The sequence below is a fragment of the Morchella sextelata genome, assembly GCF_020137385.1.
Source record: "Morchella sextelata strain SCLS chromosome Unknown scls_5, whole genome shotgun sequence".
NCBI classification, from domain to species: domain Eukaryota; kingdom Fungi; phylum Ascomycota; class Pezizomycetes; order Pezizales; family Morchellaceae; genus Morchella; species Morchella sextelata.
The window spans coordinates 619,240-642,849 of record NW_025408620.1 but is presented as its reverse complement, the minus strand read 5'-3'; the positions used below and the strand labels follow the sequence as shown (position 1 = coordinate 642,849).

The 23,610-nt window shown below is 49.2% G+C and overlaps 7 protein-coding genes across 7 annotated transcripts; 5 read left to right on the top strand and 2 right to left on the bottom strand.

Moving 5' to 3' along the window:
* Nucleotides 1–200: 200 nt before the first annotated feature.
* Nucleotides 201–467, top strand: H6S33_010683 (uncharacterized protein; the record flags this gene model as incomplete). The annotated part of the gene is made up of 1 exon (XM_044842029.1): nucleotides 201–467. The coding sequence occupies one exon, from the start codon at nucleotides 201–203 to the stop codon at nucleotides 465–467; it is 267 nt and encodes an 88-aa protein (XP_044696613.1).
* Nucleotides 468–622: 155 nt separating this feature from the next.
* On the top strand, nucleotides 623–3,368 carry H6S33_010682 (uncharacterized protein; the record flags this gene model as incomplete). The annotated part of the gene is made up of 4 exons (XM_044842028.1): nucleotides 623–961; nucleotides 1,056–1,355; nucleotides 1,440–2,274; nucleotides 2,344–3,368. 4 exons carry the CDS (start codon nucleotides 623–625, stop codon nucleotides 3,366–3,368), a joined length of 2,499 nt encoding a protein of 832 aa, XP_044696612.1.
* A 1,992-nt stretch (nucleotides 3,369–5,360) lies between these two features.
* On the top strand, nucleotides 5,361–11,012 carry H6S33_010681 (uncharacterized protein; the record flags this gene model as incomplete). Its single annotated transcript, XM_044842027.1, has 5 exons — nucleotides 5,361–5,422; nucleotides 5,525–6,236; nucleotides 6,296–8,342; nucleotides 8,392–9,680; nucleotides 9,735–11,012. The coding sequence occupies 5 exons, from the start codon at nucleotides 5,361–5,363 to the stop codon at nucleotides 11,010–11,012; spliced, it is 5,388 nt and encodes a 1,795-aa protein (XP_044696611.1).
* Nucleotides 11,013–11,551: 539 nt separating this feature from the next.
* H6S33_010680 (uncharacterized protein) lies at nucleotides 11,552–13,264 on the top strand (the record flags this gene model as incomplete). Its single annotated transcript, XM_044842026.1, has 6 exons — nucleotides 11,552–11,760; nucleotides 11,834–11,894; nucleotides 11,961–12,353; nucleotides 12,405–12,504; nucleotides 12,561–12,717; nucleotides 12,769–13,264. The coding sequence occupies 6 exons, from the start codon at nucleotides 11,552–11,554 to the stop codon at nucleotides 13,262–13,264; spliced, it is 1,416 nt and encodes a 471-aa protein (XP_044696610.1).
* A 1,556-nt stretch (nucleotides 13,265–14,820) lies between these two features.
* On the bottom strand, nucleotides 14,821–15,194 carry H6S33_010679 (uncharacterized protein; the record flags this gene model as incomplete). Its single annotated transcript, XM_044842025.1, has 2 exons — nucleotides 14,821–15,085; nucleotides 15,142–15,194. 2 exons carry the CDS (start codon nucleotides 15,192–15,194, stop codon nucleotides 14,821–14,823), a joined length of 318 nt encoding a protein of 105 aa, XP_044696609.1.
* A 593-nt stretch (nucleotides 15,195–15,787) lies between these two features.
* H6S33_010678 (uncharacterized protein) lies at nucleotides 15,788–16,354 on the top strand (the record flags this gene model as incomplete). Its single annotated transcript, XM_044842024.1, has 4 exons — nucleotides 15,788–15,973; nucleotides 16,031–16,129; nucleotides 16,194–16,290; nucleotides 16,350–16,354. 4 exons carry the CDS (start codon nucleotides 15,788–15,790, stop codon nucleotides 16,352–16,354), a joined length of 387 nt encoding a protein of 128 aa, XP_044696608.1.
* A 1,257-nt stretch (nucleotides 16,355–17,611) lies between these two features.
* On the bottom strand, nucleotides 17,612–21,499 carry H6S33_010677 (uncharacterized protein; the record flags this gene model as incomplete). The annotated part of the gene is made up of 4 exons (XM_044842022.1): nucleotides 17,612–17,715; nucleotides 17,776–18,426; nucleotides 18,502–20,845; nucleotides 20,957–21,499. 4 exons carry the CDS (start codon nucleotides 21,497–21,499, stop codon nucleotides 17,612–17,614), a joined length of 3,642 nt encoding a protein of 1,213 aa, XP_044696607.1.
* Between the last annotated feature and the right edge of the window lie 2,111 nt (nucleotides 21,500–23,610).

Below are 23,610 nucleotides of genomic sequence, written 5' to 3'. Positions count from 1 at the left end.
ACACACGCTCTGACTGGCTGACTGGCTGGCTGGCTGGCTGGCTGGCTGGAGAATGAGAACCTGATTGATTAATTGTGTTGCTGCTGAGCGTGGCACTATCCGGGCCAGTGAGTTTATCTCCCCCGTCCGTCGGCCCCGTCATCGACCAGGAACGAACTACAGACGGGAGAATTAGAAATTAGAATTAGAATTAAGTGCGAATGACGATCGGCTGTGGCGCGACGTGCAGCACAGCCCCTGGCGTTGCTGATAAGCTACCGCTATCGACTAGCGCCTGTGGCGGTGCAGCGCCACACCTCTTCTTCGAGCCGTTACACGCGACGACGAAAGTGCAGCAGGTGCTGGATATCAAATCATTCACGTCTCCCCCCTCCACGCCCCTCATTCTCGCCCCTCAACACCACACCACCACCACCACCACCACCACCCCGCCCACGATCACCACTGCTTCAGCTCAGAGGTGCTGATAATACAGCTTCTAAAAGAAGCTCTGTGCTAGTACAAGGAGGGCTACCTACATCTACATACATCCTAACATACATCTCATTTCCCACCTTCCAGGCACCCATCCATCCATCCAGCAAACAAACCAGCAGCCCCCCCCCCCCCCAAAACCACCACAATGCCCCCCGGCCGCCTCTCCACGGGCTCCTCCTCCCGCCGGCGCTCCGGCTTCGCCGCCACGCCCGCAAAGACCATCCAGATCCCGCTCAACGATGACACGGCCGAGAAGGCCAAGCGGCACAGGCGCCGCACCATCCTGCAGGACATGCAGATGAACAAGATCGCGGCGGCGGTGACGCCCGGCAGCCGCCGCGTCACCATTGGCGACCGCGGCGAGAGCCCGCTGAACACGCCGTCGAGGGGGGGCGCAGGGGGAGAGCTCGACGCAGTCACGCCAATGAGGAAGGTGCCCATTTTGGCCAACTTTGAGGAGTGGATGAAGTTGGCGACGGATAATGTTTGTGGCTACCCTTTCTGTCTGTTTTGTGTTTTGGGCGGGTGGTGGTGATGATAGTGGGCTAATTGGAGTGCGGGGACGCGGGGGTGGATAGAAAATTAATGCGACCAATTCGTGGAACTTTGCGTTGATTGATTACTTTTACGACATGTCGCTGCTGAAGGAGGGCGAGGGCATCAATTTCCAGAAGGCCTCGTGCACGCTCGACGGCTGCGTCAAGATCTACACGAACCGCGTGGACTCGGTCGCGACGGAGACGGGGAAGCTGCTCAGTGGTCTGGCCGACAGCAGCTCGCGGAAGAAGGGGCGCGGCGGCGGCGACGACGAGGAGGGCAGTGATGCGGAGGCGGAGGAGGACGGGGACGGGGAGGGGGTCAAGAAGCCGCGGAGAAAGGTATGGCATTACTGCTACAGCTAGACTGCAATTGCGATCATTACCTCTAGTGACAATGCTGATAGGCTATCTACTCTACTTTAGGCACAACGCTCCTCCGAGGCAACGCTCGCAAAGGATTTCCACACGCTACAGATCAAGAAGCTCGAGCTCGAGTTCTCCGTCGACCCACTGTTCAAGAAGGCCTCTGCCGACTTCGACGAAGGCGGCGCCAAAGGGCTGCTTCTCAACCATCTCAGCATCGACAACAACGGCAAGATCGTCTTCGACTCGTCCGACGACAAAAAGGCCGAAGAAGAAGAAGAAGAAGAAGAAATCAAGGAAGAAGACGAAGACATAGACGGAACCCCCAAGCCTAAGTCTGCCCCCGAAGAAAAAGCTGAAGAGCCGGAAGACGAGGACATCCCAATCGATATCTCAGTGCTTGCCTCCCGCTTCTTCCCAGATCTGAGCCGCCTCGATAGTCAGGATATCTGTCCCTCACTCAAGGGCTTCGAGTTCGGCGACTCTGCGGGTGCGCTGGATATCCCGTTCTTGAAGGCGCTTGAGGAGCGTGCGGACGAGGAGCTACAGGACGGTGATGACGGCGCGTCAGATAATGGCGGCGACATGGCGTTCGGCTTTGACGACGGCTACGGCGTCGGTGTCGAGGGCGACGGACTTGGCTTCGGAGAGGGCGGTGAAGTCTGGGCGAATGAGACAATCGCAGACGCAGCGGAGCGCTTCATGAGCCCGGCCAAGAGACCGACAATGATGGGTCTTGGAGGAGCCGACGGCGAAGGGGAGAGGTTCGGCGAGGTTGACGGCGATTACAGAGTTGGTTTTGGGGACTCTGCAGAGGGGATCTTGAGCTACTTTGATGAGGCGCTGAAGAAGAACTGGGCTGGCCCTGAGCACTGGCGCATCCGGAAGATCAAAGGTTTGCACCCCACCTCCTTTTCTCGGCGCAGAAGCGCTAGTAGATACTAACGAGTGACGCCCCATGAAGACAGCACCAAATCCAACGCCGCCCCCGTGCGTGTCCGCAAGGAGAAGGAAACCTTCGAGATCGACTTTATGGACCCCGCGGGCGACATCCCCGCCGACGTCTTCGCGCCCCCCAAACTCCGCAGCGCCACCACAATGGCCAAAAAGGACCAACAGCCCAAGTCCCGCTACCTCCTGCCCGACGACAAACTCTTCAACTCGCGCCAGCTACTCAAGCTCTTCCTCAAGCCCAAATCCAGCATCCAAGAGACCAAGCGCCGCCGCCTCACCCTCGGCGGGGGCAGCGGCCGCGCCACCACCGGCGCCGGCAACACCACAACCCACGACATCCCCGCCGACGCCGACCCCGCCGGCGAAGACATGGACGAGGAGTTCTGGGCAAAGGAGAACATGGCCATGGAGATCCAAGCCTCGTCCACGCCCGACCCCAAGGTCGCCGGCAACTACGACGCAAACTTCTTCCAGGACGACGGCATGGGCATGGGGCTCGGCGGCCTGCCCGACGACGACGACGACGACGAGTTTGCCGACGCCAGAGAGGCGTTTAGTCCTGGCCCCGAGGGCGCCGCGGCGCAGGCGGGCGCGGCGCAGAACGTCTTTGGCACGCATCAGTTCCCGCCCGGAACGTTTGGCGGGAACCTCGAGTTTGGCAGCCAGCTGGTCACGGGCGCGCGCAGGGTGCGCCCGGAGTATGTGCAGTATGCGCGCGTGGCGAAGAAGGTCGATGTCAGGAAGCTGAAGGAGAACTTGTGGACGGGGCTGGCTTTCGAGCCGCCCAGTGAGGTGCCTGGGAAGCAGGCGGCGCCGGTGCCACCGGCGGAGGAGCCGAGGAGGTTCACGAGGGTCATGAATGAGCTCCAGAGCGTGTACCCGCAGAAGACGATGGCCGACATATCGACGTCGTACTGCTTCATCTGTCTGCTGCATCTGGCGAACGAGAAGGGGCTGGTGATTACGGGGAGCGAGGCGCTGACGGAGTTGAGTGTGGTCAAGGATGAGAGTGCGGAGGGGCCGGATGGGTATTAGGTTTTTTTTTTTAGTTTTTTTTTAGGTCTTTTTGTATTTTTTTAACCTCTTTTTTTTTTGATGCGGTTTTTTTGAGAGTAATGAATTGAGTAGAAATGAGTTATAGCAGTTCGGATTTTAGTTTTTTTTTTTTCTGCATTTTTTTTTTGGGGGGGGGAGAGGGCGGGGTGGGGAGGGGTGGGGAGGGGTGGGTTATTGGTTATTGGTTATTCGAGTACTGGTATATCTTGTTAGTATCGGTGTTACGTTTCTTTGGTCGGGCTAGACTGTAGCATCTATATATGTGAGACTGCCTGTGAGGAAGAGAGTGATCGAAGGGAGGAGGTGGGTAAGGAGATAGTTACATGTAGGTATTGCTATCACAGCTTTTTTGCTGTCGGTGGGGGTATCCGTCTGCTGCCACAATTGGTTATACTTATCCCTTCGCCGCGTCTCCATAGAGATCGAGATGTGAGTCCGAGGTCGAGTGCTCCAAACATAGCCGCAATCTCACTCGCTCTTTTTCCCCGAGACTAATATCTCTCGGCCGGCGGGTGAAGGATCCCAGCCCAGTTGGCAGGGGACTCGCTGAACAGGGTGACGGATATATTCTCAGAGCGCATCGCAAGAGAGGATAATAAGGAAGGTTAGATTTATCCCACCTGGAAACCTTTGCGGCCTGCCTCAATCCCTTCAAAGCGTCTTGGCGTCGAGTGATGGCCCATGATTGGACACAGTTGGCCAGCTTCCAAGCTAGCCGAAACCAGTCCAGCACGGATAAACTACATGTATCGACCTTCTACCTCTATGTACTAACAAACTAATAATAACCAGTGCTGCAAGGCACGGAGGGTCTGATGTGGAATGCTATACGCACGAGAACCTAGGGGGTTGCGGGATGGGTGGATGAAATTAAGCTACTATCATGATGTATTGAATTGGATGCTCCGTTTACAGTGGATTCAGTGGCCGGGATCGAAACCTGGTGCGCATGTTGGCGCTATTGAGGGTCTATGATATATGGGTGATCTCTTCAGTGTACGTTGATTCATAAACGTTTGTCAACCAGCCCACCCACCCACCCAAAATTAAGGGCCGAATTAAATGTCCCTAAATTTTTCGCTTTAATAATATATATATTGGTTCTTGCCGAGTACATAAAAGGAACAAAAGGTACTGCAGATACGGTTGTATCTACTACCCCCACCCCTGGGTTGAACCATGGACCTTCTATAGACGTTCAAAGATCAGGTACAACCACTCGGTGTTCCGTAAGGCGAGTGTTAACCGGTAGGCCACTCGCCCATGTGTGTTAGCATCTGGAAATCGTTTTTGAACGCCAAATCTGTTATCGAAACCTTATCGTCTTATCCGTGCCAAGCTACAAGTAGATAAGATCTCGGCGATGATCAAGGCGTCAATTGCCCAGAACCGCTATACCACTCGCCCTTGTGTATTCTTGGTGGGAAATCATATTTAGCAAAGGTCGGTCGGAGGCCTAACCGTGGATTTAACACCACAACCGCACAAATACTTTACAAAACCGGTCGTCAGGATCATGCATGTTTTAGTCAATCGAAATACATGTGAGAAGCGAGGCTGCGGTGGACAGGGCTATTAGAATGTTTAACGTTAAGTAGAACACGTGCACCTGCTTATACCCAAACAATTTGACGATAGGTACATTATTGTTATAGTAGCTATATCTTCTTAAGTGTATTACTCTTACATTCACGTCTCTTCAATAAAACATAAGTACACACACAAGAAAATCACACACGCACAAGCCGAGTGATAGTTCATGACCAATATGATTTCCAGGCAGGGTAATTCACTATCGAGCCCAGTGCAACAAACTCCACGCGCGCATAGTACAACAAGTCCCCAACAAGCGTTGGCACGAACAACGACAAACCAACGCGTCTTCCACCGCACCGACCGACAGAATTAAAAAGGCGTCCCCCCCCCGAGATTGGACCCTTATATCATTCGCATCATCAAAGTCGCCCCGCCATGGCGCCCATAACAGACCTTGATTTCTTGAACGATGCGCTGAAGAACAAAACACGACTTCCGTACCTACCCCCCACCCACCATTCCTTGCTGGAGAATAAGTAGAAGAGAGAGAGAGAGAGAGTGTGTGTGTGTGTGTGTGCTAATTTCAGATGTGTTGACAGATCATGGAAATCAACATTTGCCCGCCTCACATCCCCAAACCGACCCTCACAAGCAACAATAAACTCCCTCATCGCCTTCCTCACTTCACCAACCTCCATTGACAGTCTCGCGCAATGCTACTCCCCCTTCCCCCGCCCCAGCGCTGCGTCAAAGGTGGACTTTGAACGCCGCACCGCCGCGATCAACTTCACGGCGGCAGACCTCCCCATGCCGGGGATCGCAGAGCTTAAAGGTGCTGCGCTGGAGCTTTCAAAAAGCTTAGAGATTGACGAAGTCTCGGCGCTGCGTATCGTGGTTCTTGAATACCAGTCGCGGCCTGCAGCTGCTCTGCTTGCGTCCGATGCGAATAGCGGGGAGGATGCGCCTGGCTCTCTCCCCACCCAAGTGGAGAAGCCGGTGGCGAGCAAGGATGAGGAGTTTTTCAGTAGGGTCAGTGTGTATATGAGCGAACGGCGATACATCATCAAGACTGCTACATTCTTGGTGAGAGCTGCCATCACGGCAGATCGGAAGGATAATGTCTGGAGAGAGGTGGGCAAGCGATTTGAGGTTGAGGGTATTGTGGAGAAGGGCGGGTTGGCGGGGAAATGCATCGATGGAATTGCAGAAAGATGGAATGAGGGACGAAAGGGAGGGGAAGGACTACCAAATTGGGTGAGGAGCAGGTTAGAGGAAAGCGCTTATCCAATTGCGTATAAGTGGGAGCAACAGGTACGAACTCGTTCCCGACAGATTAAGAGAGAGAGGGCTAATTTCTGTGGCATTACTAGACACTATGGGAGATTCTCCACCTTCTCCAACTCATCTTCATTCTCCTGTATAAATCACTGGAGGATTCCAGTGCGACCCTAGTAATCAAATGGTTCAATCTTATGAAAGAAACCGCCTTTCTTTCTCACAGAACATATGTACCTTTCCCAGAAGCATTCGAAATAATCAATCTTTATAAATTCACGACCCCTCTCACATCCATAATCTCAACAACTATCCTCCAGCACCCCAGAACCGAAAGACATCTCCAGGAAGAATACATCCGCACCTTCTCCGCCGAATCTTCAGCCACCCCACCAGCACACGGCCCTGCCCGCCGCGCACCACCCCCTGCAGACGATAGTAGCTTCTATATTGAAAGCCCCAAGGCAATTAAAGCGGTTACCTCGTGTTTTATAACAACAAGCTCTGCCCCAGGCGCTGCAATCCCTGCTCTTGCTTGGTCACTCATTCTCCTCGACATAATTTCCTTTGTGAATGCTGCTTCGCAGGAAGAGGATTCGGATCCGTTCAGCAATGCATCAGCCGGGAGAGGTGAACGACACCCCACAGTTGAGCTGTATGAGAACGTTCTCTCAGGGCTGTTTGAAGGAGGTAGCGCAGAGAAGGAAATTAAGAGACTCGCAAACAGCGTTGTGAGGGATGCTCTAGAGGCGATAGTACTAATGATCGAGCCTTCCGGTACTGTTGGTGACGCCTTCTTGGGCGTCAAGTTCTGGATTGGCAGCGAGGAAGATGGGAATCGGATGAAAAACGTGCTTGCATCACTTGTTCGGAAGGCGCTGCCGGATCTTAGTATCTCCGGAGAAGTGCTCATGACAGTACTATTGGTACATGAGTTGCAGTATAATGATCTTGCTTCATATATCAGCTTCCTCGATGACGAGGCTGAGAAGGGTGGTGAGGACTCAACGGGATGGACTGGTTCTGCAGCGGGGCGCTTTATGAAGCATGGTGAAGCAATGAGGTTCCTGAGGCGTGCGAAGAATAGGTTTCCATATGAACCTATACTCTTCTTGAGGCTTATTCGCGCATTGGCCTTCGAGAGCGGCGAGGTAACAAAGGATCTGGTCAAAATGGATACCTATACTCAAGTCTTACCTCCGGGTTTTGAGGATTATGATGTTGATAATGAGGATAGCGACATTGGGAGAATACAGCTTACGAATGATTTGCTAGTGTTTGCCCCCCGCGACGGAGGCGTGTTCGAGGATGAGTATGCACCTCGAGGAGGCATTGTAATACCCGCAGGGACTATTGGAGAAATCACATCCACGGGGGGCGGTAGGCTTGTCGTTGCATGGAAACATGAATATAATGCTCTCCCGTTATTCGGTAGAGTGCTGGAATATGCACTTATCGGCGAAGGTTCTGACTCCGGAGCTGGAGGGCTCATGGCGGGAGAACTGGGGACGGGCGAGACTGCAACCGAGATAATTAGCTTGTTGACAATGCTTATTGCGTCTGGGACTGCGAGACCTGACAAAGCTGCTGAGGGCTTTGATGTTGCACGGATTCTCGAGGAGGCAAGCGATAATGTTGGAAGAAGTCGCGACGTAGTCTCAATTATATTTGATCTCCTCGAAGCCGGGTTACAGGACACTGCTCAATCGAGCAATACCGGCAAATCAACAGAATTCATCGTAGCCGCCCTGCAGTTCGTTGATGCGCTTATTAAGATTATTCCCGGACGAGTATGGCCATTTATTGCACGGAGTACCATTCTCGAACGAAATGGTCGTGGGGGTGCCTTTGTGAGTATTTTGTCGGCAGTGGAAGTTGTGCGTGGTGATTATGAATTCACTGTCAATTGCTTGAATTTGTTCGAGCACCTCATTGAAGAGGCAATCCAGAGTAGTGTTGTGAACATGGGTGGAAGCCGTTCTCTCCAGCTTGCATCGATGGCTTCGAATACTACCACAAGATCCGGGGTTAGCATGTCGGTCCAGAGAGAGATCTTGACTAGCTGGACCAGGGTCACTGTTGATGTGTTCGAGAGTTACAGAGGATGGAAATATGTCAATCGCGAACAGAGATTAGATATTGGTAGGCATTCGCACAGCCTCATATATTGTGCGATTCTAACGGAGAGTAGGTCGACGTATTGCAAGGATATTCTCAGCGATTCTTCTCCAGGTCTACGGTGTTGATGACTCGACGGATATCAACGCGAAAGTCACAAATGTCTTGGGACCTAGCGCTGAACACCTTGTAAAGGTTTTCCTTTCAGAAAGTGAGAGTGAGCTCCCTATGGAACCGATCATTGGCGCCATTCACGACGGGCTTGAGACTCCCGAGACAAGCTTGCATTTGAGATCTTTGAATGGATGGATCGAGCATAGCATCGCGATAATAGGATTCGCAGAGGTTTGTATCAGGGTTAGAGGGTACCTAGATCTGCCCTCTTCGCATCTAGAGAAGCAGATTTACGGTGTCACTGCATCTTTGGCAAAACTTTATGCCACACATGATCGGTATAGACAACCTGTTCTCGAGCTCTTTGAGAGTCTTGTTGTTGCGTCTGGCACAGCGCCTACTGAACCCCCATCTTTGTTGGGTCATCTTGGAGCAGAGTGTGCAAGCCATTTTGCCACAGTATTGAGAGGCCTTGATAAGCCATTCGACGACGAACTCCTTGAATCACGGATATGGGGCTTCGTGTCTGCTGTTGTCAGCAACAAACAGCAAGGGCTTTCTATACTACTGCTGCGCGGCGAGACCCTCTGGAAGGGCAATCTCAGTACCCGGGATAAAGCTCCAAAGAATTCGCTGTTATCGGTTGCGCTGGACTCATTGTCAGACATTGATAAATTATCTGCTGGAAGATCATTGGCCATGCTTGAAGCTGTTGCCCTCTCGCAGAATTTCTGGAGTCTTGCTATGGAGGACTTGGGCAAACACCCGAAGTTTATCAAAGCCATCACAAGCCACATTGAGTCTCTAACAATTGAATTCCTCCCCGCGGATTCAAAAGAGATCATCACGGAAAAGGCCAACAAGACTGCTGTTGCTGGATGCATAGCACAACTCATTGCGATGCATCTTCATAGCAGGCAACCATCTGTACGGGAGCCAGGTTTTATCAAGAACTTAATACCAAAACTGAGATTCTACTTTGAGAGTGCGGTCAAGATTAGTGGTTATAGGGCGTCGCTGCACGGACATTTGCAGAAGAATTTTGAAGAAAAATGGCCAAGTCTAACTTTGATGAAGTTGAAGAAGACGGGATTGAGGAGAAGAGAGTACGGAACGGGATACTTTTATGACATGGAGTTGGCGGCGAAGGTTTTAGGTTTTGATCCGAGCTGGGCTGGGAGAGCGGATGGTTACGCTAGTGAGGTGGAGCAGGCAAATCTAAACCTGTCTTTGGTCGATTCCCAGGTGGTGAGTTTAATCCTTAAAGACACGAACGGTTAATTGTTCACTAATACCCACCAGGTTCTCTTACGAGCATGGCAACTGTTGGCTATAGAGTTGTGTGATTTTGTTTCAACCTCAAAAGAGTTAGAACAACCCTTAATAGATCTTGTGGAGAGCTGTTTGGCGGCAAATATCGAGTCTGGTTTTCGAACACCAATCTTCACCAAAATCATCTGCGAGCGGGCAGAGTTTGCGTTTGTTATCATGCGCAGGCTCCAACAATCCATCTCCACAGCCAATTCTGCAAGCCACTTCGATCGTATCCTAGATCTCGCATGGAAAAGCATTCTTCCAGGCCCAGAGTTTAGACAATCTCTTGCGACTGCAAATGTTGGCTATTATCGACCATTGCTGCGGATCCTTTACATTGCACTCCACTCAAATTCCACCAAGGAACAACTGTCAACAGCGATGGCATACACTATTCTTGACATTCTGAACCTGGTTGTTACCAAGGGCTTTAAAGATCTTGCAACGGCTGCCCATGACTATCCCGAGACTACAAATCCTGATGACATTGCGCTCATTACGGCGATACTGCAAGCTGCCTTAAAGCTGAAGGGAATCGAGATAATCCACAGCGGATTAAGTACCCACATTCACGAAAATGGCACAATCAGAGTTGCTACCACGCTATTTTCATGGTCAGAACAGTTGGCAATCGACGGCGACCCCGTGTATGGAGAACTGAGTGCTTTGTTTCTTCTTGAACTATCTTCGGTGCAAATTATTGCTGAACAACTTGCGGTCGAGGGGATACTTGAACTTTTGGTCAACAGCTCCCTGTCAAACAAGATCCGCCAAGGTGTATCGCCAACTTCTGATCCACGATTATACGCAATCTGGAATAGAGGGCTGCTGCCTATTACCCTCAACCTCCTTACTCATATCGGACCGAGGATCGCTAGGGAGGTTGTAGCATTCTTGCAGTACTTTGGGCCACAACTGGAAAGTGCCGTTAGTGCATGGCAAAGTCACACCATGGTAACTCTATCAGCTGTTAACGAGGCTACAACGATTGTGATGCTCATGACAATATTGGCAAGAATGGGTGTTAAGGTTGACTCAGAAGGAAGTGCGCAAGGACTTAAGTTCGACAAGGCAACACTTTGCGAACAGGTGGATTATCTTCTTACCCACAAGACCTTCCTCAAGACACTTATCATGCCGACAAATCTGGAGGAAGAGGAAATGATGAAGAGAGGAGACTCAGAGGATAATGAGCTGACCGAGAAGGTCTTGAATGACATGGCGATATTACAGGGGCTTCTATCGGATGATGAAGCAGAGGAGTAGGGTTTGATGTGATCATGGGGTTAGGTTAATTTTTACCATTAAAGCTGTTTTTCTTGATTTCTGGGAATGTGTATCGTTTTGTAGTTGTTGTACATTAGAGCAAAATATCAGGAGCGGATGAAGACACATATATATATGACGATGATGTAGGATGCGCAATAGGCGGTCAGGATCATGAGGAGTCACTCGATGAAATGTGGTTAAAAATAACTGGTGTTAGGCGACTAGAAAGGAGGACAGATATACCAGAATAACTCGTATAAGATTCCATATTCATAATCCATGGTAGCTACACGTATCATCATACCTAACCTGCGCTCGGAGGAGAAATAAAACATCTCAGCTGTGCAAGAGCTGTAACATGTTGATCCGTTTCGGCTTAGTTACCCTGTCTTGGCACACAGCACAGACCAGTTCACTTATCGCAGCCGCGTCGCTCAGTAACAGTCTCCAAACGAGCTTCCCCGCCACATCCCCCACCATCCAAAAATTACCAAACCCTGTCTTCAAACACATAGCTCCAGGAATCACCGCCAAATATGTCTGACGACGATTTTATGCTCGAATCTGACGGCGAGGAAGATACCGGAGTATTTGACTACACATCCGGAGAGGAAGATGATGACTCTGGGAACGTCGATGTCGAAAACAGCTACTACAACGCCAAAGGGATGAAGCAGACCGACCCACAAGCAGCTATCGATGAATTTCTAGGAGTTGCAGCATTGGAGGCCGAGAAAGGAGAATGGTATAAATGCCTTGAAGATGGCGGATGGAGCTTGAGGACCCGGCCAAGACTGATAGCTTGCCTGGCGATTTAGGGGATTCAAAGGCTTAAAGCAAGCTATAAAGCTAGAATTTAGATTGAAGCAGCATGAAAAGGTAGCGAAACTTTCTGCCGATTTTGGCGATTGGAGGAAGCTCACTGATTGTACTTGTGAATTATAGGCTGTAGAACACTATGCCGAGCTCCTAACATACATACGCTCCGCTGTAACACGAAACTATTCGGAGAAATCCCTCAATAATATGCTGGACTTTATCTCCTCATCGAATGATCCTGAAGATATGCCATACATGGAGAAGTTTTACGACATGACCCTCGAGGCGTTTCAGGGAACGAACAATGAGCGATTATGGTTGAAAACGAATATCAAGCTAGCGAAGCTATGGCTGGATCGTAAGGAGTATGGCAGATTGACCAGGAATGTCAGATTGCTACACCAAGCATGTCAGAAGCCAGATGGTACAGACGACCCATCAAAAGGAACATACCTGTTGGAGGTTTATGCTATCGAGATTCAGATGTACTCTGAAACAGGAAACAACAAGAAGTTGAAGGTAAGGAGTCGCCTAGAAGCTGTAGAGCCCATAGAGCTAATCGGAGTGAAGGTTTTGTACAACAAGTCTCTACGTGTCAGATCGGCTGTTCCCCATCCAAGGATCATGGGGATCATCCGTGAGTGTGGAGGGAAAATGCACATGAATGAAGGTGAACATCCAGCCCTAAACATTATTCACAGCTCTTAGTTCTCACCTCTTGATTAGAGAATTGGAAGGACGCCCAAAGCGACTTTTTTGAGTCTTTCCGTAACTACGATGAAGCAGGATCATTGCAGAGAATCCAGGTCCTGAAATATCTTGTCCTGGCTAGTATGCTCATGAAATCAGAGATCAATCCTTTCGAATCCCAGGAAACAAAGCCGTAAATACCCCCCGGATTCTGGTTCTGATAGTAGTCTGACACATCTTTTAGATACAAGACCGACCCTCGAATCGTCGCAATGACTGATCTTGTAGAGGCCTATCAACGGAATGAGATTCACAGATATGAATCAATTCTCGAAAAAAACAAAGCCGATATCCTCTCTGACCCATTTATTCGCGAACACATAGATGAGGTTACGCGTAATATCCGTACAGAAGCTCTGCTAAAACTAATCGCCCCCTTCACTCGCTTTACACTCGATTTCATCGCACGCCAGCTTCGTATTTCTGTCCCGGAGGTTCAAGAGATCCTTGGCTTCCTCATCCTGGATAAGAAAATCCGAGGGAAGATCAATCAGGAGAATGGAACCGTGCAGATTGAGAGCAACGTGGATGCTGAGCGTATGCACGCCATGAAGGAATGGTCTTCTGCACTAGAGAGACTATCGACAACCTTATTCAATGACGGTGAAGGTTTCAAGTCAGAAGACAATACTCACCTTGGTGGTAGTCAGTCGTCAGTTATTTTTGAAACTCGGCGATAGTTTGTAAAAAGGTATAGAAACTAGATATCAAACTTATGAAGGGTGGCCTACGTCGGAATTAATAGCCACCCCCATTTGAAGGGACTCTCTATGTGATGAATCGAAATTTCTTTGAAATCATTCTATCACAGCGTAACGAATAAAAGTTGTAACCATGTAAAAGTGTAGAACTTTCTCTTAACTATCATCTCTCATGGATTTTATATGTAGGTACACTATTATTGTCATGTTTATTCAGCACGAGCCTGCCTGTTTAGGATATCGTGGGTTCATCCCTCGCAGGCCGAGAGTAGTGTGGTCCATGAGCCGGCTCAAGTCGAGCCGGCATATAAGCTCGAGCTGGCTCGGCTCGTGGGAGGCAGAGGCTCGCAAGGCTCGAGCTTTGGTGACAGGCTCGTAAACTGGCTCGAGCCTGTGATCAATGATATAAAAAACAGGTTATCTGTACAGCAAGTATAGTAAAATGGCAGATATAAGCTTCATTTCATGGGTTAATACCGTGAAAAAGATTAATTATTTAAGTGAACACTCTAGTGGGTAGAAATCCCCTTTTTGCTTCCTTTATGGCTTCTAGAGCCTAGTTCAGAGTGAGCAAACTGAGCTTGAGGTAAGGCTCGAGCCTTAGAGAAAACGGCTCAAGCCGGCTCAGGCTCGCTGGAGGGTGAGGCTCACTGGGCTCGAGCCGAAAGTTCGAGCCTAAAGCTCGAGCCGGGCCGGCTCATGGACCACACTAGCCGAGAGGCTTAAGGAAGACTATAATTGCATCGGCCAGTCATGACAGCTAATAACAAACTACATGTATTTATCGTGGGCATCAGGTCGGATTTCATCCAGTTCCCATAAGCAAACACAAGAGGCATCAACAATACCCCTGAGAGCAAATCCACTGTGCTGTTTCTACTACAGATGATAGCAGTGAGGTTTTGAGAAATTCACGCATAATGGCATGGTAATAAACAACGTCCTTTGACCCTAGAAAGAAAAATCAAACTAGATCCTCTCATACAATTGATCCATACGTGTACTCTAGTGGAGAGGATTAGACGCTGCGGAGTGGGGAATTGGATTTAAAGTTAGCTAGATACTTGTAGCAAAGTAAATATTTTATCTCAACAAACAATTCATCGACTCTTGGAACCTTAGGCTTGCTTCGGCACTTTATGCCCCCCCACCCCCCGGGCCCTCACGGTCTTAGAGTCTATGCCATTTCTACTTACATTTAGTCTGTGTGGTGGGATATACCAATAGATATGTTCACCAATGACAATAGGATTGCTTTGAGGAACGAGTGATTTCTGGTGGAACAAATACTCCACTTCGGGTTTCTGGATCTCGTGAGCACTAAAAATGCTTAAGGAGTATAATAATAGTTAATTGACTAGCCATTCTTAAATTGGTCATCATTTGGGAGACGATCTCAGCTTATGGCAAATCCTAAGACACAGTAAAACGCCTCTAGTTCATAGCAATAAGCAGCCTTATCACGAGCTTAAAAAAGATCATTCACAAACGAACCCAAATACTAAAAAGCCGAAGAAGAAGAAATTCTATTCCCCTCACTCCCTCTCCAGCACATCCACATCCAGCTCCTCACAGACCCTCAATACCGCCCCCAAGCTCTCAAAGATGCCATTCGTCGATACCCTCAACATCCTCGCCGTCGTCGCCTTGTAGTGCACCAGCACCACCGGTGAAGCAGCTTTATCGCTGCTGGGGACCTCAAACTCCCGCTGCACGCACGGCGAGATCTCCTTGTCGACAGCGAGCGCTCGCTGGATGGTCTCGGCAATGCGCCATGACGGTACCGGCAGTGAGATGGTACTGGGGGGCAAACGTTAGCGGCCAGAGTTTTGCGCTGGGCTGAGCTGGGGTCTCACAGTGAATGCGGGAATTCGGGATCGGGCGCGGGGGCGCCGGTTTTGTCTTCCATGGCCGCTTTTTGTGGGGTTGTGGGGGGGTATAGGGGTGAGGTTGAAGGGTAGACTTGGCGGACTGGAGGTACAGTACTGTAGTTGAGATGGTTGGTATAAGGGTTAATATTAGTGTTTTACGGTTTGGTAACAATCTCTCTAACTAGTCTCCACAAAGCCACACTTTATTACTCCCCGGAACGCTGATGCAGAGGACAGTTTACCCAGTTACTTGCAGTAGAATGTAGATTATTAGTCACATAAGGTGTAATTATAAAGGCTTGAGTCTATAACGTACATGTAGTTCTAGTATATATGGGTTTCCTCGCTCCACGGATATGCGTATGGGTTATAAGTACGTACAGACGGTAAGAATCTCCGGGGAGACTGCTGTCTGATGATGTTTACATTTGCATCAAAATAAGTTATGGGAAGCCGTGAGACTTGATTTTGGGTTGCTCAAGACCCCCAAAGCACCATCCCAAATGTCAATGATAAAATCCCCACCCCTACCCCCGCCAAGGCCTATCGAGCCTCAATCCATTTTCCACACCCCACCATACACACCACCCACACCCCACTACATCACAAAAAAACACAACCAAAAACCACAATGAAGATCCTCACAACAAACTACATTAGCTGCGCCGTCAAGGCCTGCAAGTCCACCTCCCTCTCCTTCCCCCTGCACTTCCAAGACGCAGTGCTCGTCCAGGAAGAGGTCGACTTCAAGCCCGAGTTCATCACAAACATCCTCCCCCGGATCGAATGGGAGGCGCTCAAGGTCACCGCCGCTGAGGTTTGGCCGTACATCCCAGAGAGCTGGCGAACGTAAACATTGCTAACGAGCGCATAGCTAGGATTTACTACGTTGCCGGCGCAGAAGCCGGAGGCGACGGAAGAGGCGCCTTTGGATCCGCAGGTGCTGAAGGACCTGCATACCCTGCTGCTTGAGGTATGTAAAATTTTGGCGGCGCCTTTTGTGGTTATATGGTAGCTGATGGGGTGGGCGTGTTTAGACACAGGTGACGGAGGGGAAGCTGGTTTGCGCCAATTGCAAGCATGTGTATAACATCCACCAGGGCATTGCAAACTTCTTGCTGCCGAACCATCTTGGTATGTCTGTTTCTGTACTTAGAGGGTGGGAGATAATTATGAGCTAACTTGTGGGGAAGTCTAATCTAGTATAATTATACCTGACGGCATAGCATCTTCTTCGAGCTGGGTAGAACGGTCCAGCTCTCTCCCTCCCTACAGCACTCCCGCTCAACCGCACCGTATCATAATGATCACTCACCAATTTCTAAAAAGGCGTTAACTGTTTTTGTTTTTTTATTTCAATTATTCTTTCAATTCCTGGGATACCAAAAAATAAAAATAAAAAAATTAGATGAATAAATACCATCTGCCCCCCAGCAGCAAGAGCAGAGCAATATCTTCATGACACGCGCACGCGCAGACACGCAATTGACATTACATCTAACTACATACACACGTTACCCCAACCTAATCCGCGCCCCTCCCTCCTCTCTCTCCCCCTTGATCCAATCCAATCCATTCTTTTCCCAGTCTTCAAGCCATACATAGCATGATTATTCACAAAAAAAAGAAAAAAAGAAAAAAAAGGAAAGGTGAAATAAAAAGACCCAAACACCCCCCAATTTATTTTTAAAACGTCTTTACCAGTCTCTCTTTTCAAGAGAGACACCCCCATCATCCATTCCTTGATTTTCCCCTTGCCTGCAACCTTTTTCACCAATTCCCACACTCAGCCCCCCTCGGCCCTGCCCTCCTCCCCACCTGTCTCTCCGCGCCCCGTATAACATGTTACGAACCCATACAGACCAAATCTACAAAAAAACACCCTGCAAGAAGGGTAAAGGAGTATTGAAAAAAAGAGACCTCGTAAGTGCCAAAGTTAAGTACTAGACCCCCACCATCACAAACAACATAGTAAAAGTTGAAGGGTAAGGGGGGAGAGGGGGGGGGGAGGGGGGGAGAGTAAGGAGAAGAAATATAGTACACCGTATACCAACCGGGATAGGGGAAAGGGAAAAAGTAACAAGATATCCACCACAGATGCTACAACATAACTAATCCCGGAAAGAAAAGGAAAACAAGATCGTAAACAAACACCGCGCCCTTTATCAGAAGTAAAAATAAAAAGGAGAAAAGAAAAATCCCTGAATTTGAATCGAATCAAGTCCTGAACCAACAAGAAGTAAAAATGTTTCCAACAAACGTGGTTCGAAGTAACAGGTGTGCCCCAAAATAACCCACCTGGACAAAAAGAAAGAATAGCAATAACTTAATAATGACAAAATCAGATCGATCCCAGGTAGAGCTTTTTTGGGGGGTGAGATGCCAAACCAAAAAAATTGAAAGAAGCGGAGGAATAGGAAATTATGATTAGGTAAGGGATTAAAGCCCGTTTCTTTTAGTTGAGGAAACCCTTGCAACCGCTCGAACCACACAAACATGGTATCCTATCATCACTTCCTAATTCCCTCTCGAACTTATAATCATATGTCAATTCCTCGTCTACCAATGAATATAAGTTAGTGATTTCTCCAATATTCCATAATACAAAGGTAAACCTACTCTCTTTGATGTCCCTCAATGCATAAATAACGATTCTCTTGCTCCCCTCCACCTTAATAATCTTCGCCGTACAGTTCGGGGTGCAGCTGTGATTGATAAACCTTGCAATACCACCCCTCTTTGTGGCATCAATAACTGTATTCTCGTCGATTCTGAATAGATAAGATGATCCAATCCCACTCTTAAGATATTTTATTTCTCTCATGTCTGCCACCTGCTGTCTAACGATCTCACCAACATATTCAATGATCATGTCATTCGCTGCGATATTCTCCATGGCGTACAAGCCCCAGTTATGAATAGCTGACCTTGCGAACCTGACAGGCTTCTTCCGCTTCTTAAGCTGGTTGAAACGCATCACGTCCGCATCGGACGAGAATATTTGCTTCTGGTTCTGTAGATTTGCAACGAGACGACGATTATTGACACGATTGGATCGGGATGTGGAGCCTGCAGCCTTGGTGATTGTAGTGGGTGCAGATGGAGAAGGTGGCTGGTTCATTGCTGCACGCTTGGCGGCGACTTGCAGACGGTGGGGAAGATACATTGATTTTTCCCTTTCAGGGATCTTGCGCCATCCCTCTGTGCGAGCACACCCTGTGGAATTGGGCCGATAAAAGCCGTCAATTCTTTCCTGTACTCGTGTAGCTCCTAAGAGATTGTTAGTAAAATTGAAGTTAAACCGGGAATCTGATGATAGTGAGAAACTAAGCTCACCCCTCATACCCTCCCTATTCGCCGCCTTCATTTCCTTTTGTTTGAACGCCCATGCAGCAACGTTGCCGAGATCTGCCGGCTCGACATCCTCTTCAGCAAGTGCAATTTTTAGGAATTTGAAGTCCTCTTCATCCTTCACTAAAGTCTGCCAGCCGTCAAGATCCAACACCATATCTTCATCGTCCTCCACAGCCGGAATGGGGCCTTCGGCAGTCGAAACTCCCCAAGAGACATCCACCACCTCCTTCGGCACATCTTCATCTGTCTCCTCATCGTCCACTGCGAGTTGCCTGGCAACTTGTAGAGCCTCCGGGACCTCAACCGGTACAGTATCAGTTTTGGCTTTAGCCCCAGATCCCCCTAGCTCCTTCCCTATTTTCAGTGCTGTCTTTATAGCTATTGAGTCATTAATATCGTCATAGTCATCTGTCACATTGACAATCTCATCTTCATCATCAACTGGAGGTCTCCTAGAGGGAGGTGGTCCTTGCTTCCTTTTCCTGTTGCGCTCCACCGGTTTCGCCACGACACCCTCATCTTCACCTTCGCTCTCGCTTGATGTAAAATCAATGTCACATTTCCTCTTCTTATTCTCATTGAACTTGGCGGATTTTGATGGAGCACCTTCCGCGTCGTCCTCGGCACTTTCACTAACCATCGGACTCCTCTCATTATCAGATAGACGAGGTTTCTTTGACATAATCTGGTCTTTAGTATCCATGCGCTCTTCCTCCGGTGTAGGCTCCTCTTCATCTGACGATACAGCAGTATCCCGCAGCTTTGATGTGGGCCCAACGCTTCCTCTTTTTCTCTTTAGGTTCCCAATATGATCTACCAGTGGTGAATTGCTCGTAGAATCATCATCTCCGATGTCCGTCGACAACCCACGCGATATGGGTCTATCCCCTGTGGCTGTCGACTCGTCGTCTGAGCCACCTTCTGAATCATATTGGTTAAGACGATGCGCAAGTGGACGGGCATCCGCTTTTGTAGGCTTTTTCTTAAAACCATTTGTCTTTGGACGCTCCTCCTCCTTCTTTGGTGGGACTCTTTTCTTGAATCGCGGGAGTGTGACCTTTACCGGATTTGTAGACATAGATTTGATGGAAGTCTTGGCAATTGAGTTTGAAGACAATATGGATTGAACCGGCGTAGCAACATCATTGGCCGCCTGCGAAGCATTACCTGGGGGAACTACTTCATTTGTTGCAGCAGAGATTTTCGATTCCGCCTCTTCAACCCTACGTCTTTTATGGAGCTTACTTGATTCCAGAGAGTCGTAGATTGTCGGTGCGACAATTCTCTTTTTGAAATCGTTCATGAGCGCAGTTTTCATCTCTTTCATCAAAGCATCAGTAGTCTCAGCCAAATAATCGACTTTCACCTCGATTATTTTAGGGGGGTTGCGAACAGGCGAAGGAGTTCGAGTTCCTCCAGGATGCATTTCCATGAGCATTTTGTAGGAGAACAACCTATCTCCATCGCATACCCGAAAACACTTTTCCATGTCTCTTTTTTCCCAAAAGACAACATAGAACCCTGTCCTATCACAGAGCACGGTTTTTAATCCAAAATTCTTTAGGCGGCCCTCCAGATGTCGCACATATCGCTGATCCCCGGGAATACATCGTGCGGTAATGAAGATATAAGGCCATCGCCCGACATGATCCAATGCCCTATAATTCTCTTTCTGCGTTTCTGCTAGTCGTGAATCACGATCTCGTTCCCGATCCCGATCTCTGTCTCTGTCCCGGTCTCGGTCCAGAGCTCTACTTTCTTTCCGAATGGGCGAGGCACCTCGGCCCCTCGATGGAGATTCTGCGCGGTATGACGATCGTATGTGATCCTCCCTAGGCATAGGCGGTGGCTTTGGTCGATTCTTTGCAGCTTCTTGCTCTTTCCGTCTATTTTCTTCCACGATTCTTCCTGCTAGTTTCTGTAATTTTAGGCCATCCCTATCCAATTCCACTCTAATCTTTTGCAATCCAATCGTTATTCCATTACCACCGACCACCGCTTTTTTAGCACCTTCATGAGCCGGGGACTTAGTCCTAACATTATCGCGATAAAGAATAGAACATATCCCCAGTGAACCACCCGTTGCCGGATCGACCTTAACCGCAATTTTCGAAATTTCACCATATGCCCGGAAATGCATCGAGATTTCATTCTCCGTGGTAAGCGCCGACAATCCCGAGATTAAAATTTGCGACGGAGGACCTGGTCCGATGTAATTCTCGTCCCACTTCCACCGTGTCCGGTAGAGACCTATGCGAAGTCGCTTCTTGCCTAGCTTTGGACCCTTTGTGTAATCCGGAATGGCTAGTCGGGGGTCTGTGATGGGACCGGAGACCTACTCACGTTCAGTCAGTTGTGAGCTCTCCGTCCCCCGACATCGCCGTAGCTCGACCGGGATAGGCGTGTGGCGAGGGAAATTGGAAGCAACAAAAATGTAAAAACGTACCCCTTCACCGTCGAACCGTACTATTGTTTCTTTGCTCTTCTTCGGAACACCTTTCTCCTCAAGGGCTGGATCATACTTGAGCTTCCAGTTTCTCTTGGTTGGATCTTGCTTGATCGCGGGAATCGCGGGGGGTGTCCCTTTGGGTGTCGGGAGTGCAGGGGGGGGTGGCGGTAATGGAGGAGGCTCTTTGGAGGCGTATGATTGTACAAGAGATACCTGTGGTCGCGGTGGCAGACTGTGTTTTGGGGCAGGAAGCACAGGGAGCGATTGTGTCGTTATCGCGGAAGAGCGGTTATTGCTTTGAAGTAAATGACTCGGCAGAGCTGTCTTCGTTACAGTCTGGGTTGAGGTGATGGTGGAAAAGTTTGTTGAATTTGAAGTAGTATTGGTCAGGGGATTTGAAGATAGTGCGCCGTTAGAGGTGTCCCGATCATAATCCCGATGAGATCTCTGGCGGGATCTTTCCCGTTCAGCCTGAGCCTTCTTCTCAGCCAAAACCGAGGGGGCAGCGGGGAAGAAGTCGGCATAGCCTGCGCGCGACATTCTGCTGCGAAACTTACAGCGGAAGTTGCATCTACAGTGGGCGTGAAGCTAGTAAAGTGCCGTTGAAGTTAATGAGGCGATTTGGGGGGGGGGGGAGGGGGGTGATGGTGCGAGCTCGAAGAGAATGCTGGCGGGCTGGTCGAGTTTGAGAAATAGAACTGTGTGTGCGCGTGTGTTTTGGGCGGGGGGTGGACGCGAAGAAACAAGAAAAGCAAGAGGCTGCAAGGGGAGGGGTGTGGGGAAGTTTTGCCAAATGAAGGATAAGACTAGCAGAAGCTAGACTAGCAGTAATGGGATTATTGAATGGTGTCAGAAGCGAGCGGAAGAATGGAAGATGGATACAGTAAAAAGAGAAGTGAAGATGGACACTGAGCAGGGGGAGAAAATGCGAGGGGCGTTCCTTCCTGGGAGAGAGAAGCAGCTGCAAGAAAGTCCCAGGGAGGCGTCAGATTCCAGTTGGACAATCAGTCAGTTGGTCGGTGGTAGGTGTAACTGAGAGAATGGCAGAGGACAAAATATTAACAAGGACCCAGATCGATGTCGATGGGAGAGAATGTAAGAATGGGTGTGTGTGAATTTCCAAGGAAATAGACACCGCCAGAAGGTTATAGTTAGGCGTAGCAGTGGGTAGTAGCACTGTGTGGATGGAGGAAGCGTGTCGTGACTCGTGACAGCTCAAGAAGCCTTGACTGATGGAAATCGCGAAAACGATGACCGACAGGTTCAGGCAAGAAAGAAGGAAACGTAAGAAACAGAAGGAAAGAAAGAAAGAAATCCTATCCTATCCTATCTGTGGGGGTGAAGAATGGCGTATTGTGGATGTGGTGGTGGTTGAGATTGGATAGCCCGGCTGGCTGTCTGGCCTTACAGAAGAACTTCTAAAAACTATCACAGTGTTCTCTGGTTAATTTTGAAGGAAACGAGGCGCGGTGGTGACGCCGTGACGGAACGTGGAGACACCCACGACACAGGTACACACAGAAAACTTCGAATTTCCCTCCTGACTTGAGGTGCTAGTACATTATGGTCATAGCGTCGTTCCCATTGCGGCTTAGAACATTGGCCGTTTGGATGTTGATCCTGCGCCCTGCCTCTTCATCGTTCGTCCCGCTGCTGCTCTCCCTGCGAAGCGTGTGTACCTGCTGTGGGTACATGTTGGTATGGGTAACCCCCCTCACCGCTCTACTCTACACAGATACACTCCAGCTCCAATACCCGACTCGATCTCTGCAGCAACTCTTCCCCTCCCACACTTACTGCTTGATGGAATGAACTGCCCTCAGTTCTTACATACCCTACAGGACATGTTGACAGATGGTCGCAGACAGATGCAGTAGTGCCCACTCCTAGCTGGCCAGGTTGACGCATCTTCCAAATTAAGTCACCGAACCTCTTTCTTCCCTCTTCCTGGGAAATGACGACATAACCACAACATGCATAGATACCTGACAAAATGGTTTGCCAATATCGCAACTACCACCTTAAAAAGTTATTTTCCGTACATTCTGTTTGATATGTTTGCTTCAAGAGTGTCGATGTAGTAACGAACGAAGCCTTCATGTGGAGAGGGCTCCTGGTCAAACATCGCCAACAATCGACCTTTGCAACGGTAAATGGTAGGCGTCGCTCAACAACAGCATTTTTGTACGTTGGAGAAATGTTCCAGCAATGGCTTCCTATTGGAAAGCTTCGAAAACTAGCAGCACTAGGATGCGAAATCCATACGACATCAAATCCCTTATGGTGGCACTCCAATCCTCGGCCTGTTTATTCTAGGCGGTTGATATCACAAGCCGGCCCTCCTAGTGGGCGATTCGCCGCAAAACCAAGAGATGCAGATTGACGAACGTCGTTGGAATTGTTATCTCAGGCTGGAGGACTTCACAGGTTGCGCTTTGTCCTGGAGGCGATTCGGCCGGTTTTAAACCCGTACCCACCATTGGGTAAAAGTCCGAGCGAGTGATTCTGTGTGATGAGTGACTAGCACATCTAGTTAACGATCACCGTATCTTACATACATATATTCCATTGACCAGACCCCACTTAGTCTACTCTACCTAGTTTTAATCAAGGGATACTATACGTCTATATGGGATCTATTCACGAGGGAG